This window comes from Lathyrus oleraceus, chromosome 7 (assembly GCF_024323335.1).
Source record: "Lathyrus oleraceus cultivar Zhongwan6 chromosome 7, CAAS_Psat_ZW6_1.0, whole genome shotgun sequence".
NCBI lineage: Eukaryota > Viridiplantae > Streptophyta > Magnoliopsida > Fabales > Fabaceae > Lathyrus > Lathyrus oleraceus.
Genome location: NC_066585.1, coordinates 526,541,751 through 526,558,929, shown reverse-complemented (window position 1 = coordinate 526,558,929; position 17,179 = coordinate 526,541,751). Strand labels below are relative to the sequence as shown.

Sequence of the window (17,179 nt, the reverse complement as noted above, 5' to 3'; positions counted from 1 at the left end):
TTAATGAAGTTCATAACCGAAGAAAAGTATCTTGTGGAAAAGGATACAACATGAACTTCACCTATGTGAATTTCAAGATGGTGCCGTCTTAAAGTGAGATTTGAAGTTTCTCTCATGGAAAATTCATAAAACAGGATAACATATGACCATAAATAAGTGCTAAGAGAGATATGTAGAGGAAGATCCTTTAAAGAGTGTGTGTGTAAGGTAACGCCTGTTTAATCATATGGATTAATGATTTAAAAGTATCACTACCTAATATTCTAATTAAACTTTGTGTTATCCTCACTAAGGTTAAGTTTTAAATCGAAAGATACCTAATTGTATTAACACTCTTTATATCTCATTTTCTGGAATTAGTTTTGTCATTATTAGAACAAGTGGGGATTGTTGGAAATTATGAACAATAGTTTCCATGTGTGTGTTCCAATATGACAAAATGGGCAAGTGAGTTAATGGCAATAAATATTTGCAAATAGTCCTACATAGAAAGTGGAACTAACTTTAAAAGCATTTATAAAGACATTGAAACATTAAACTCTCTAAAGGAGGCAAAGAGGATAAGGTGCCACATGGACATATGTGGTGGTCCCAAACACTATGCCACTTGTCACATTCAAACAACCCCTTGCCGGTGTCGCCAGCTCTGGCTCCGGGATCGGGTCCGAGGGCGTGGGCGTAAAGGCGCTAATGACGGCTTGTATGAGGCATTTGAGCACTTGGGTACAATGCATCAGAGCAATCGGGCTACTCACGGTGCTCCAGCAGCCAGCCTTCGGCCGACATGCTGCAAATTAGTTATCATTGCTCCAGGATTTTGGTCGCTCCTTACAGTTTGATTACGAATTCAAAATATACAATACTTCATGAAGTGGTGCATTGTATTATTATAGGTGAATCATTGCAACCTATGCTGAAAAGGTGTTGTTCCATCAAGAGTTGCAAACTTATGAAACAACATATGCATGTCCTATAAATATATGATTCTGAATTCGAAAATCATTCACTCAAAATCTGCACATCCTCTTAAACATTCCAGACACACTTCCTTGCATTCGAGTTCTTCACCTGTCTTATGCAGACTCGATTAAAAGGCTGAATTATCCTGGGTATTCTTGTTTTCCGACTCTAAGACATTAAAGAGAGTGCTTGAAATACTTTTAAGGAAAGTGACTTCGTTCACGATTCAACCCGAATCCATTTAATCTTGTCGAAATATCTAACAACTAACTCACTTTCAAACAAAAAAATATCCAATATAAATGAAATGTCATTCCAATTGGCGATAGTATACAACACATAAGAGGAAACGACAATCCAATTGACGATAATATACATACACGTAGGAGAATATGTACTATTTCTCTTATATGTTTGTATATTATCACCAATTAAATTGACGCTGATTTTATATGTTGTACATTGTTGGCAATTAAATTAGCATCTTTTTTGTATTGAATTTTTTTATTTGAATGTAGGATATATTGAAAAATACGTTAGAAAATAAGTTAGTTTTGTTATTTATTTGAAAAACGGACTTAAAAGATTTCATATTTGATACATATATAACTAATGCTTATAAATCTTCGATTACAACTACTCTGACGTATGTGCATATATCATCATTTTCCTTTCACTTGTCAACCTCTCAACATCTCACGACTCTTCCCAAATAGACCAATATCTCACCGTCCAAATCAATCTCAGATCCAATTCAGCCAATCCTAACCGTCCGATCGCATTTCCCTTTCACGCTCTTCACATTCATGCATCATTGTTCCTTTTGTTTTTTTGCTATAAATATCATCAAAATGCTAGCCGAATAACAAATTCAAAATGGCCACAGCTATCAAATTTTTTCAGTTGAACACTGGTGCTAGAATTCCTTCCGTTGGATTAGGAACTTGGCAAGCTGAACCTGGTGTTGTAGCGAAAGCTATCACCACTGCTATTCAGGTATAGTTTTTTTTTTCAATTATTGTCATTATTCATATGATTTTCTATACTTTTCAATTGTTGTTATGGAATTAGTAGATGTTTTGATTGACTATGAATTTGACGAAATTAGGACGTTAAGGTGATTTTGCTGAAGCTAAGCTTTTATGACACAACATGCATGTCTAAAAGTCAACACAAATCCAAATATAAAAGTTTTAAAAATTGATTTTTTATATATGTTTGGATATTTTAACTTAGAATTGATTATTGATTGTGCATTTAGAAATTGATTTTAACTTAGAAGGTAGGAACATGGTTTTGCGATTGCAGTCATTGCGGTTGCTGCGATGCGATGCGATACACGATATGAGTATTGTATAGCATATGATGGAGGGGGCACTGATACTGACAAGTTAAGTCGACAACAATAATAATTTAAAAAAATAACAAATTAAATATAATAAAAAATGTTGTATACAGTTTTACACACGAAAACAGACACACCTTTTTTTCATCTTGGTGCTGCAATGTAGCACCGTGAATTTTAATTTAGAGGTGTTTGAAATATACCGTTAAAAAACTGTGAATGTTCAAGATTTTTTATTATAAATATGAAGTAAATTGAGTTTTGATACAAATACTTGAAGAAATATGGGCGAAATTGTCTAGTGTGATTTCTAATGACGATCGGATGTATATTTTTAATTCACACCACAATTACGGAGGCTACATCATCAGAAATATTGTGGCGTTGCAGTTGTGATGGCAATTTAAAACGATGGCTAGAGTATTATTTGTAGCTTTTGGTTCTATTATAGTGTATTTTTATTTAGATTTCTTTACTTTAATCCACTTTTATGCACGTGTAATTGGGTCATTCAAAATCAATTTTCAATTTTCTGACACTGTAAATCAATATCACACTAAATAGTTTAGATTATTCATAGGTTTATAGTAGTGAACTAACCTTGTAGATGTGTTTGTTTTTGTTCAGGTTGGATATAGGCATATTGATTGTGCTCAAGCTTATAAGAATCAAGCTGAGGTAACAGTTTTGTTTTTTGACACATTTTTAATTGTTTTCATTTAATCTTCATGCTTTTACTCTATCATAGTATTAAGATGTGAACTTTTTATAGATTGGTTCTGCACTGAAAAAACTCTTTGAGGATGGTGTTGTTAAGCGCGAGGAGTTATGGATCACTTCAAAACTATGGTACCGTTTATCATTTATATTTGTGAAAATTTTCTGCTTTTTAGGTTGTGTTTATTAACATGAATCCTCTGCTTTGTCTACTGTTTTCAGGTGTTCAGATCATCATCCAGAAGATGTGCCAAAAGCATTGGAAAAAACTTTAAAGGATTTGCAACTTGATTACCTTGACCTCTATCTGGTAAGCATTAACTTTTCTGCATATGTTGATAATTTGATGAATACTAATCACATTAAATTGACACCATCTTACATTGGGGATTTCAAGATGTTAAACTCTTTTTGTATCCAATGTGGCCTTGATTAGGAAGCACATACACAATACCCGAATAATGGTTTGAAGAAATAGAAGTGATTGAATGTAATTGATATGTCAGTGTCAAATACTAAAATGTGTCGGACACTCTTTCACGATCGCTTGATAGCTCTGTAGCACCAATGCTTTTGATGGAAGACATGTCTAGTGTCCGACATTGACAGACCTACACATGTGATTACATTCAATTAATTCATGTTCTCTAATTATTACTTGTATTGACGTGCCAAAATTGAATTATGACGGGTGCATTTTATTATTTTCTGAATTTGATTTTGTTTTGTAGATCCACTGGCCAGTGAGCATGAAAAGGGGAACAGGTGAATTTAAGCCTGAAAATCTTGATCATCCTGACATACCAAGCACATGGAAAGCAATGGAGGCACTATATGACTCAGGCAAGGCGAAAGCTATTGGAGTGAGCAACTTCTCTACAAAGAAACTTCAAGCTCTATTGGACATAGCAAGAGTGCCCCCTGCTGCTAATCAGGTGGAATTGCACCCTGGATGGCAGCAGTCAAAGTTGCATGCCTTTTGTGCATCAAAAGGAATTCATGTATCTGTAAGTACATCACATATGTAATTCATTTGAAAGAGTTTATATTCATTCAAATACATTGATTTATTGAAAATTCTCGAGGGATCAGGAAAAGAAAATAGTGTTAATGTTCTTGAAATTTATCTTGAATCTTGTGTGAGGAATACTAAGGATGAAACTTGGCTATAACGCTGTTGAAAACCCACATTTAGAGCTAGTTGAAAATGTTTTCTGTATCTATTCAAATTCAAATTCAAATGATGGTACCTCTCAAAACCATTACTATTTTTTTCTGATAGTTGTAACCATCTATTTATAATTATCTTTTCAGGGATATTCTCCTCTAGGCTCTCCAGGAGTACTCAAAAGTGACATTCTGCAGAATCCAGTTGTCAAAGAGGTTGCAGAGAAATTAGGGAAGACACCGGGACAAGTTGCCCTTCGATGGGGACTACAAGCAGGACATAGTGTTCTACCTAAGAGCACTAATGAGGCTAGAATCAAGGAAAATTTAGACGTGATCGATTGGTCTATTCCTGAAGACCTGATATCTAAGTTCGCTGAAATTAAGCAGGCAAGTTGTTAGTTAGTTTAATCTAGCCTTTATTGTTCTATTTATCAATGGTTTGAGTTGAGGTTGTCGTAGAGGTTGCAAAATGAACCTTGTTACTGCGGCAAAATGCAGTCTAATCGGAACTAACACAAGAAACTTATACGTGCAGGATAAGCTAATTAAGGGTACATTTTTTGCCAACGAGACCTACGGGGCCTATAAGACTGTTGAAGAACTCTGGGACGGTGAAGTATGAGCAACATGCAACATTGAGACGAAGAATAATACACTGCTTCCACGATAAAAGCAGACCCTTCAAGATTCACTGCTTCCATTTCGAATTAAAGATGTATTTGGTGTCTAACCTGTGTTGGTGTCAATACTAACATATCATCAAGATACATGGTTATATAATCTCAAATGTTTTTCTAAATTATAACTATTGTTTATGTCGTGTTTGGTAATTGTTTTTTTTTTTTTTGTGTTAGTACTTCAAAGGTTGTTATTTATTGATTAGGTTGTTATTTATTGATGATAATAAAAGCTCATTTTCAGATCTGCTGCCAATAGTATATATGAAACTTCATGTCTTTCTTCATTTGATAAATTAATGCAGAAGTCTGTTAATATAATATCGTTTTCAATACTAACATGAAGATTGTATAAAATGGATTTTTTAGAGTAAAGAGAGAGAGGGTTACATCTACTAGCTATGGATCCAATGTCTTTTGAGTAAAACTTTAATGATTTGAATCTAATATTGTAATAAGTATGTTTACAACATGTTTCTAAAGTTAGTTTATTAATTCGTACAAAAAAAAAGGTTAGTTTATTAGTAATTGGTAAAAAGTTGGATAAGATTATCCTATTGAAATATTAAAAGTTGAATGGTCTATGTGAATTCTATTTATTACTTTCATTAAAAATTGTAGTTTTTAAATATTAGCCATCTAATTTTTATATTTATAGTTTAATCCTTTTTCAGTATTTGTTATTTAACACGTTATTTAATTTTAAGTTACTTTTTCTGAAAGACAGTTCATGTTCCCATTATGAAAGAGAAACTTTTATGGGAATCCTATAACACTTTCTCTTTGACTCTAAGCCTAGGATACCTAAATAATATTTAGTATCAATGTGAACATGAGTAAACCAAATATAATTTTTTAGATTTTTATCCATAAATTAGCAAGTAAATCAATATAAAATTTATCTTCTTTAATAAGTCACTTTTCAAACATAACAACAATTTTACTCTTAATTATCATTAAGATGTTCATGGTAGACAATATTAAGCAAAAAGGATGAGAAATAAACTTCAATATAAACGGTATAAAGAATGCAAAGGTAGATCACCACAATCTCATGTCCATTCCACAACAATATACAAGTTTATGCAATAAGACTCACGACACAACGTGACACCATGCATGTGGTACCAACTCAACATTTGCTTATCTCAAGAATGGATTCCCCCCTTCTGAAATCATGAGCCCTCTTATGAGCTCCAAACATCCCTTCTAAGCTTGGGACAAGCCTCTAGTCATTCCTTTTGAACTAACGAACATGTCTCTTTCAACGACACGGCACAATGATGAATGTCAACACAAATCAATTCAACAACAATAACAATGCTTAAAGTTCCCCTTTTGACCATAAACAACATGCATTGACACACAATAGTAATTCCCCCTTCTAAGTTACTACCCAACAATAATAAAAACAATGAATATAAGCACACAAATTGTCTCCCTTCTGAACTATTTATCACCAAGCCAACAATTCATAATTAGTCACCATACAATAATACCAATCATATTCACCTCATATAACAACACAAAACAACATCACATGCATCCCATACAATGGCTGCACCATGAAAACATCAGCGTGTAAGTAAATCATCATTCAACAACGATAATTTTACCATAATTAATTAAATTCATAATAATTAATTAACAACCTCCACATAGCCAAACAATCGCGAATTATCGACAAAACTGCAAAACAACAATAAAAATCCAAATTGACAACTAAAACCACACCAACAGGTACAAGAACACCCCTTCTAATAGCATGACGGGTAGCCCGTCACCAGGGTGACGCCCGTCACCAGGGTGACGCCCGTCACCAGGGTGACGCTCGTCACCCTGTTAAAACCCTCAGACCATCATTATAGTGAAGATCGAATTGAGAAACCAAGCCTGGTGACCATGACGATATCCTTGTCATAGCGCTGACGCCCGTCAACATTTTAAGGTGCGAGATGATCAACCTGTCATCTGAGTCACTCCCGTCACCCTACACCAGGAAGAAAAAAAATGTGAATTGCCATAGGAGTTCCCTTGAAACTCCAATTTTGGTTCCCCAATCACTCCAACGCGTCCAGAAAATATATCATACAGAATATCATCATTATTGTTGTGATATAATCCAAGTTGTGGCCCAAGCACAAGCCCAAGGTAGTTATAATTAGGATTTGTTATATTAGTTACTTAGTATACAAGTAACATAATTGTATATATACACCTAATTGTAATTCAGTTTTAACAACTTTCATACAACACTAAATAATAACAATCCTTATTTTTCATTCTCTCTTTATTTCTCTCCTCACTAAAAGTGCCTCACGCACTAACAATTATAACATGAACATACAAGATATTCAATCCAATGAACAATAAGATTGTGATGAGTCGAGACATTGTGATTGATGAGAACTCTGCCTGAGATTGGAATTTAGGTGATGCAACTAACAAGTCATTGATGAGTTATGGCGTTGATGAAGAAAGTAATGAGCACAAAGAAATTTCAGTTAATGACACTCCATTAACAGTCGAAGTCAAAGATGATAATATAGTCGAAGTCAAAACAAACAATCGAGAGGGTGTGGCTAGTACAAGCCAAAGACCTCAAAGAACTAGAGTACTCCCATAAAGGCTTCAAAACTGTGAAGTGGTTGGTGATGATGAAGTCACACCAAATGGAGATTTGGTTCATTTTTCTTTACTTGCAGGCATTAGACCAATCAACTATAGAGAGGCTTTAAAGAATAAACAATGACAATCAGCTATGGTAAAAGAGTTACAAGCGATCGAAAGAAACAACACATGGGAGTTAGTCAAATTGCCAACACACATATAAGCTATCAAAGTGAATGGGTGTCCAAGTTGAAACATAATTTTGATGGGTTGATAACAAGACATAAGGCAAGACTAGTAGCTCGAGGATTTTTCAGAGAGAAGGACTCGACTACTCTGAGGTATATGCACCAGTAGCAAGATTGGAAAATGTTCGATTGGTGGTAGCCTTGGCATGCAAGCAAGGCTGGTCAACATTTCACTTAGATGTGAAATCAACATTTTTTAGTGGCCCTCTAGATGAAAAGGTATATGTCATACAACCTCTCGGGGTTGTGATACAGGAGGAATCAAAGAAAGTATACAAGCTGCACAAAGAGCTCTATGGCCTAAAGCAGACACCTAAAGCATGGAACAAGAAAATCGACTCATACTTGGTCGAATTGGGATTTGTCAAATGCGAGTATGAGTATGGTGTCTATGTTCAGGTTGTGGTACAAGATATAACAATCATATTTTTATATGTCGATGACTTGTTAGTAACTGGAAATAGCTTGGAGAACTTGCTAAAGTTCAAAGAGTTGATGAATAAGGAATTTGAAATGTCGGATCTAGGAAAGTTGTCGTACTTCCTAGGCATGGAATTTCAAATGTAAAAGCAAGGTATGATGCTACATCAAAGAAAGTATGTCAAAGAACTACTCAAGACATTCAGAATGGAAGAATTTAATTCTGTATCCTCACATGTCAAACCAAATTTGAAGTCGGAGAAACATGGAAAAGAAGAAAAAGTCTATGTTGTCATACCCCAAAATTTGCCTCCCCCTTTTCATTTTTATCTAACCTATGACTTGATATTCATCTGCACTCATTCATGCCTCATTCATGTGCATCATTCACTCATGTTAACAATTGCTAATAATCATCATATATTCAAAGTTTGTGGCTAACAAAAGCTAGGGTTTATTTGTGGACCAAACCCTAGAGATGTGGTATGGCTCTTCATATGGAATCAATTGGGTGAAACCCTAATTTCATGATCTTTGGGACTTTGGTTCACAGAGATCACAACTTGGTATTCATTTGTGCATTAAAACCCTAATTTTGGACTATGCTACTAGGGGATCTTGTGATTGCCTTTTGGAGTTTTTAGTTGATCACTAAACCCTAATTATGGGCCCATGTGTTAGAAGATTGATTGTGGAATTTTGTGTTTGGTTTGAAGACCTTGATTAGAGGGTGTGCATCATGAAACTCTAATCAGGGATGCTTGGTACTTGTGTGCCATTTTGATTTTACTTTTGACCATGGGATTTACTGAAACCTTAATTCATTGGGGAATGGGTTCTTGACCATCTTGCCATGCATCATCAATCATTAATCTTGCTTTGTGCATTAGAATCATCCATTTAACCTACATGTCCATATGTTTGGTATTTCATCTGGTTCAAGATTTTGTTCAAACATCCATGCATATGCATTCTACTTGGTCATCCTTAGTTCATTGGTTCTGAGCATATGGTACTTTCAAATTCCTAGGTCTATGGTCATCCATTCATGTTTTCATTGATGCATTGATATTTTAGTCCATTGTTTGTCCTTGATCCATTAAGATTCCCAGGCCATTAAGTCTTGATTTCATCCATGTATCTTGGTCCATTTGGTTCATGTGTTATCATATGCTCATGATCCTTATGATTCAATGGATTAGGGTGTTTGTTTCATTCATAAAGTCAAGTTGGTTTTTTTGTTAAAGCCAAGTTTTAATTCACATACAATCATGTTTTATTTCATCCAAACAATTGAGTTTTCATTCATTCATAAAGGTATACATAGTCCACTACAAAAAGAAATAAAAAAATTACATTTTGGTCAACTATTGACTTTTTGGTCAACCAGTTGACCAAATTCCTAATACTAATCACATTTCATTCATGCATTGAATTCTTGATGATACATTGCCACGCTTCCTTCATGATCAAGAAAGTCCATAATTTGCAAGTCTACTTCCACACTATGCCATGACTTGATCTTCCATGTCGTGAGCCAAACTTTGCCCTTGCAACCTTTCCAAGCAGTCCAATAATCAGTCCATGAATTCACTCATACAACCATATAAACATTGTCTAAGACACCCTGAAAACCAATTGGCAAAAATTCGGAAAAAATCAAAGCTTATCATGGCTGCAAGCACATGAACTCTACCTTACCTTGCTTGTTGCAACATACCAACATCTTCCTTGCTATGCTTGCTGCAACCTTTGCCTTGCATTAAGACACCATGTCATCATCATTATGCCATCACAATAACCCTTACAACAAGAGCAACTTACCAAGTTATGCAACCTGCCCTAACCTGCAAGACAGACCACCAACTATGCAATAGCTGCATCAAGTCAGCAAACTTTTCCTTGCATCTAATCATGCCTAAACCTATAGAAATACAATCAAGCTTCACACCGAATCATCCTCATATCATCAATTTCACATAACACATACCTTTTGCCACTAATAAATCAGTTTGAATCCAAGTTATCCAAGTTTCAACTAAGCATCATGGCAGTCATAGTCCACTTTCGAGTAATACCCGCAGTAAACAACATTTAGCAGATTTTTCTAACCATAAGCAAACTGACAGGGAAAGATTTTAACATGAGTATCTCCTTGCTACTGCATAATGTTACCGAATAACATTCCATTCCAAGCCAAACTCCAACTTCATGATAACTCTCTAAATTTAATTTCCAAATGAACCTCAAACTCACCTCAAATTCAAAAACAAGATCATTTCAGTTTTCATTCAATTAACCAAAACCAATTTACCTAACTAACTTCTAGCTGAAAATAAGCTTTGTGATCTAACTTCCAATAACCTTTCACTTTGATCATCTAACAGAGTTAGATCAACTCTACTGAAGCACCCCTAAAAATCCACATATATGATTCATTTCAGAGGATTCACCAACTCTCAATCATTCACTTCTCACCACTCTTTTCACCAACTTTTTCATCACTATGCAAATCAACTAAGAGATTTATCCTTCACCTAAATTCCTTCACTCTTCATTCAGAAACTCATTCGTCTCAAGCTCGTTCCTTCACGATCTCTCGATACCGGATTCGCACATAACCATAAAAGAAGCAAGAAGAAGAAGGTTGAAGAAGGAGAAGATTCACCAACTCTCAATCATTCACTTCTCACCACTTTTTTCACCAACTTTATTCCCCATTTTTGGTATCATATCCCATCCATCTAATCATATCTTTCTCTTTCTTCGTTTAAGACTAAAACCATTTTTGCAAATAAACTTGATCCAACGTCAAGTATAAACTAAAATACTTAACAAAATATGATGCAAATTTATGCCACGAGCCTTAAGAAATGGAGAAAAATGAGAGGGAGCATTGCTATCCTCATTATGAATAACTTTTGATACGGGATATACGACGCAATTGTTCAAAGTATTCACCTCAATTCATAGACTTTAGTGCAATTCAAATCAAGGTAATATTCAACATGCTTCTTCGAACTAAAATCAATCACAACCAATATCAAAGACATTCCATAATAATTATCTCTTACGACTCCTCTTAGTTTTGACACCCATACTTTTCCTTTTCTCATTTCCCTTGTTAATCCCCTGATTTAGGCAAACCCTTATACCTCTTTCTATTTTCCTTATTAACCCTCTGGTTTAGGCAAACTCTCTTTCTTTTTCCCATTTTCTTTATTAATCCCCTGGTTTAGGCAAGCTCTTATTCCTCTCCCTGTTTGCCTTGCTAATCCCCTGGTTTAGGCGAACTCTTACTCCTTTTCCCTTTTGCCTTGTTAATCTCATGGTTTAGCCAAACTCTTACTCTTCTTCCTGTTTGCCTTGTTAATTTCGGTTTAGGCAAACCTTTACAATTCTTTGTCCTTGGTTCAAACACAAACTTTACAATTCTTTGTCTTTGGTTCAGGCCAAACAACAATTTCTTTTCATAAAAGAACCATTATAATCCATTCCTTAGTAGTCAAACTAACAACTTAGAGCACCTGAACCATGATAAAACAACTAACATCAAAACACTTCTAGGATAAGATTATAACATCATTCCCTAAAATCAACCAACAATACTACAAATAACACATGTCATGTCAGACGCGAAATGGATTTCACCTCGGTTACAATGTCGAGGTAACAAATGGTGACATGAAAAGTGGGAATTTTACCCTTCGGTGTTTATAAAGTCGATGTTAAAATGCAAAAGGTCAAGGGTTCGATCCCTAGCAACAACATATTTTTATTTTCAAAACTAACTAGCGCGTGCAACATACCTCTCGATTTTATTAAATGATCGAGATGATAAGATATTTTTGCACGTCAATATTTTAATGTAATCGAGGGGCTTAATCAATTTTAATGCTACATAAATTTATTTTGATTCTCATTTTACTGGCATACCTGTATCATTTTATACACATGCATAAACTATTAAACTGTTACAAAATACCAAGTTAACACAAAATACCAAATTAAAAATAGATAACAAAATTGGTATTCCTTTTTTATACATAATTACAAATTTACATTGTGGCAAAACCAAATTTACAAATTTACATTGTTGGCATCAACACATGAAAATGTCAAAACCTTTATATATACAAATTCAACTTATAACAAAAGAAAAACTACTGTTGTTGAACTTCATGATAGGATGATAAGAAGACACCATCCCAAATTGATCTGATATCATCTATCTCTTCTTGTGAGAATGGTGTATTATCGTTAAACTTCTATAATTAGAACAAATTTTAAACTATGGTAAGCTAACAACAAATTAACTTAAGAAATATACATAAATTACATGTATATGGATTAAACTAATACCTTACGCTTGCTCCATCCATTTGTAATGCCTCCGGTGACAATATCATGCATATGTTTCATAACATAGTATCCATAAGAATAGTTGTCAGGTTGTCCTCTCGACTACAAATAATGTTCATAGAGTTACTTTGTAATACACACAAATAAAATAATATCAAAAATCACAAGGAATACTTACTTTTGGGGTAAGGATCCCTGACCTTTTACCAATTAAATCATGTTTCATTGCACTATATACCTCAATCGTTCTATGTGCACATGTTGATAAAAATTAAACACACATAAAAACTATTCAAAACTAAAGATCAAGTTTGAATAAAAACTAATACCACTTCCCGACACAACACATTTAATATAACTTCATTAAGGGGATTGTTCATAGAGCAAAGCATAACTACAGTTTTTGCCTCGGACATATAATAATTAGTTGCCAATGCTTAATGCATAAACATTTAGAATAATTAATAATATGTATAAAATTGATTTATAAATGAAAAAACAAATTAATATATTCTTACGCATGGAAAAACGGGGTCAAATAATATTCTTTGTTCTCTTCTATCAACCTGTCTTGTAAGTAAACCTTGATATTATTTGCTATCGTACCACCATGAAGGCTAATTGAATTTGGATCTATAGTAAAATAATTTCTTAAATCCCTTTCAACACACATCTCATGCAAGTACCTGCAAGAGTCAAATGTTTATTGTTAAAGTACGAGAACATATGAATATAAATAGAAATGATCAATGTAAAAATTATACTTACGAGCACCACAATTTTAATATGGTAACGTTTAGCCATTCATTCCTTATCAAAAATTCCTTAATAGTATACTTACACTACAACAAACAAGACCTTAGACAGCGCTTTTTTTAGCCTTAGACAGCGCTTTAAAGCGCTGTCTAAACCTCCGCTGCTAAAGGTTTAGACAGCGCTTTTTTAAATCTTAAAAGCGCTGTCTAAGCCCCCCCCCCCCTTAGACAGCGCTTTGGCCAAAAGCGCTTTATAAGACCCTCTTATTTTAAATTTTTTAGGTATACCTTAGACAGCGCTTTTGAAAAGCGCTGTCTAAGCCCCACCCCCTTAGACAGCGCTTTGGCCAAAAGCGCTTTCTAAGACCCTCCTATTTTAATTTTTTTAGGTATACCTTAGACAGCGCTTTTCAAAAAGCGCTGTCTAAGCCCCCCCCTTAGACAGCGCTTTTGCCTAAAGCGCTTTCTAATCCCCCCCTTAGACAGCGCTTTTTACAAAAGCGCTGTCTAAGGTATACGAAAAATTTTGAAGCTTTTGTTTTAAACCACATTTTTTCCAGGTTTATAAACCGTAATTTCTACCTGTTTTCAACCAGATTTTGACAGACAATTATCACATTTTATATATGCCATTTTGGCCTTTTTTCTACCAATTTTTGGCTAACAAATATATATATATACCAATTCAAACTCAAGGTCCAGAGAAAATATCAAAGTGTCTCTAAAAGCCTCATCAATCTAGCTAGTCAGTATACCTCTATGGAAGTTGTCATCTTCTTCTCACTGATCCTATCATATTTTTGTTTTTTGGTACCCGCCTTCAGTCCCTGCCAGGGAAGACTGAAAATAAAGAGTACAATGCAAAGAGATTGTAAGAACGATATGGTAAATATATCCAAATCTATATAGGAAAAAATACATTTGTGTATATCAAGTGTCCAACCTTCCTCTTAAGAAGTACATGAGAACGTAACCAAGAGATTCCAGATCATCCCTTCTGCTTTGTTCTGCCAACAAAATAAAGTAAGATTAAAAAAATGCATTATAATTATTGGTTGTCAATGCTATAAAAGAAAAAAAAATGAATCGAATTGAATGCCATAACATATATAATATAACTCACCAATTCCAAGATGAGTGTTCACACTCGCATACCGAGTTGTGCCTGTAAGGTTCTTGTTTTCTCTGCACAAGAAAAAGAGCTTTTCGTAACTAAAGAAATATGAATTTACTCAATTAAAAAAAATAAAACTATAATGTAAATTAAAGTGAAAGAACATTTTTGTAGTGTATTTGGTGTTGGAAAGAGAAAACAGACAAGTGACAGTAGAGACCTGAGACCAAGTCATGGATGACAAGGCAAAATATTCATTTCAAACACTATCGAACTTACAGTGCAGAATCTAACAGTATCAATTCCAATTACTCATAAGCATATGTGCATGCTTGCAAACACGGCCACACTTGAGATATTTTACACTAATCTCAATTATCACTGTTGTGAATAGAGTGAATGATACTGATACCACTTAATATAGGTAAACAACATTCAATTGAAAAAGTAGCAGAATACCTATGAAAGTGATGTGAATGCTTAAAATAAAAAGGAAGGCATGTAAAATTAATATGGAAACAGCATGTTGGCTCTGCCCCCCAAAGAATTTTTTGCAAGTCTTAATATTATATCTTGAAATAGTAATCGTGACAAATTTACCTGTATGGTATGTGCTTATGAGTCTGAAGATCTCTGAATTATTTGGCGAGGCCATAGTCAATGATGTAGACCTGAAATGAGGTACCCGACATGATATAAATAAAGTTAGAACCTAAAAGAACTGGAGTTTGCATGTTCAACTTCATCATTTCGTATCAGAATCTATCAATCATTGTTTTTTAATGGCAGCAAAAAGGATTCCATTTAAATAAAGTAGAAGAAAAAGATTCAGAAATGAAGACATGCTCCAAGAAAATCCATCCAAAATACGAGAAAGAGAGCCAGAGGAAGTGCTTTGACTCTAAATGTGGCCCAAGGCCAATCAACTTTTGCCAGGAAAAAAACCGTGAGTTTCAAGGAGGAAGTGGCCATGACAGGTTAAAATCCACTTCATGGTTTGTCATAGAAAAGACTCATAAACCTTCACCTGACCTAACCAGTCTTAACCAACTAAGCATCAAACACGATCGGATAGAATAACCAAAACCTTCAAAAACAAAATGGTGGAATAAAAATAAAAAAGAGAAACATACAAAATTTGAAAGAAATCATTCCAACAAGATAATATACCTGATTTGCTTTACGTCCTAGGCCCATTAAAAAATTGTCTGGCTTTATGTCACGGTGAAGGAAACCTCTTGAATGCATATATTTAACCCTGTTAATCTGAACAATAGTATGGACCAATTGAAACATTAGTATCACTATATAAGGCCTTTAACTTCATATAGTTTCCATTTTGACTTACTAATTGAACAGATCTTCCAGACTAGGTCCAAGAAGGTCGATCGCCATCACATTGTAGTCTCCCTCAACTCCAAACCACTTCAGGTGAGGCACCCCAGCTGCAAATAAAGAGCCAAGTTGGATTACTCAAAAGGAAACTTCTCATTTGTTTTCTGAAACCTTTTCAGTCATTAATCTACTTTAAGGGCATTGTTTAAGACAAACGATTTTGATTCCAATAAGTTTAGATTATGGACATCAATGAATTCATCAGAATATCCTCCAAGAAAACAAACACACACACAAACATAATGGAGAAATCATTTTCATGTGGAAGTTTAGCCTTAGCCATTAGTTAATATTTTCACTACGTACTGAAATCTGCAAAAAGAAATAGCCATGTTGACTTACTTCCTCCTTGAAGAAGCATATACAATTTTGATTCATAGTGAAGCTGCGGATGCTTGGTCTTCACAGGCTCCTGGAAAATTTTCAGGTGCGGGGCATTATGGTTAAGAATTAAACACAGAATATCACAAGCAGACTAATATCATTAACTGATAGGACAAACTTGTGAAAACAAGGCATAAGAGCATGATGAACGATGGAAGATAAACTACAACGCAACAACATTAACCACAATTTGCATCCCTGTAGAGATAATATGACAATTCACATAAAACTTCAATCATAGTAATTCTTCGTGATTCCTTCCAAGCCATGAGTATTGCTCCCACCATTGCATCGATAAAAGAATACAGGAAACTTCAAACTTAATCTTTAAAAGTAACAAAGTCTACAACATGGAATTCTTAAACACCACTATGAGGACACAATATGAAAGTCTATAAAATGCATGTTCGAAAGAGTATAAATCAAGGTTGTTTCATCCTATATATACACACAGTTAAGATACTAAATGCAATTGGAAATATGAAAACATTAATCAAACTCAAGATATTTATGAAATAATTCAATAACTAATCATTTCACCACAAAATAGGGTTAAAAACTTTATGAAAACCTAACATACCAGCTTGACAGCTACCTCCTCACCAGTTTGTACATTAACAGCTGATACACAAAATCCTCAACACCCATTTTATGCCTCTGAAGACGCATATATTCAGTTTCCTTCTTCTCTAGAAACTTAAGTAGGTTATTTTGATCTTCCTCGGAGACATCTGCATCAGCCAACTTCTTTTCCAAGACGGTCCGCCTGTTATAAGCGACGAATTAGAAAACTCTGCAACATATTTGCCATCGCAACCAACATAATGTACAGCGAAATTCAAAATCTTCAATATCTCAGTCCATTTAAATCAATGAATTACTAATGCAATTGAGAATTTACAAATTCAGTGATATTTTGAATTTTTCAGTAGTTATAGAGACTACATTGATGATTAAAGTACCAAAATAATAATCATGAAATGAAATATACCGCTCCTTCCTCTCTTGAAGACTCTTCATCT

The 17,179-nt window shown here is 34.4% G+C and overlaps 1 protein-coding gene and 1 pseudogene across 1 annotated transcript; one reads left to right on the top strand and one right to left on the bottom strand.

The window, feature by feature from the left end:
* Window positions 1-1,613: 1,613 nt before the first annotated feature.
* Window positions 1,614-5,116, top strand: LOC127101012 (NADPH-dependent aldo-keto reductase, chloroplastic). The gene is made up of 7 exons (XM_051038319.1): window positions 1,614-1,956; window positions 2,933-2,983; window positions 3,078-3,154; window positions 3,245-3,332; window positions 3,754-4,029; window positions 4,337-4,579; window positions 4,728-5,116. Exons 1-7 carry the CDS (start codon window positions 1,837-1,839, stop codon window positions 4,812-4,814), a joined length of 942 nt encoding a protein of 313 aa, XP_050894276.1. The 5' UTR covers window positions 1,614-1,836; the 3' UTR covers window positions 4,815-5,116.
* Window positions 5,117-14,010: 8,894 nt separating this feature from the next.
* On the bottom strand, window positions 14,011-16,444 carry LOC127104772 (casein kinase 1-like protein 10; annotated as a pseudogene).
* Between the last annotated feature and the right edge of the window lie 735 nt (window positions 16,445-17,179).

What these genes read in the sequence shown, in the direction of transcription:
- LOC127101012 (XM_051038319.1), top strand. Translation starts at nt 1,837, where the DNA reads ATGGCCACAGCTATCAAATTTTTTCAGTTGAACACTGGTGCTAGAATT. An exon ending in TGGATCACTTCAAAACTATG is followed by an intron (nt 3,155 to 3,244) that starts GTACCGTTTATC and finishes TACTGTTTTCAG; the next exon opens with GTGTTCAGATCATCATCCAG. An exon ending in ATTACCTTGACCTCTATCTG is followed by an intron (nt 3,333 to 3,753) that starts GTAAGCATTAAC and finishes TTTGTTTTGTAG; the next exon opens with ATCCACTGGCCAGTGAGCAT.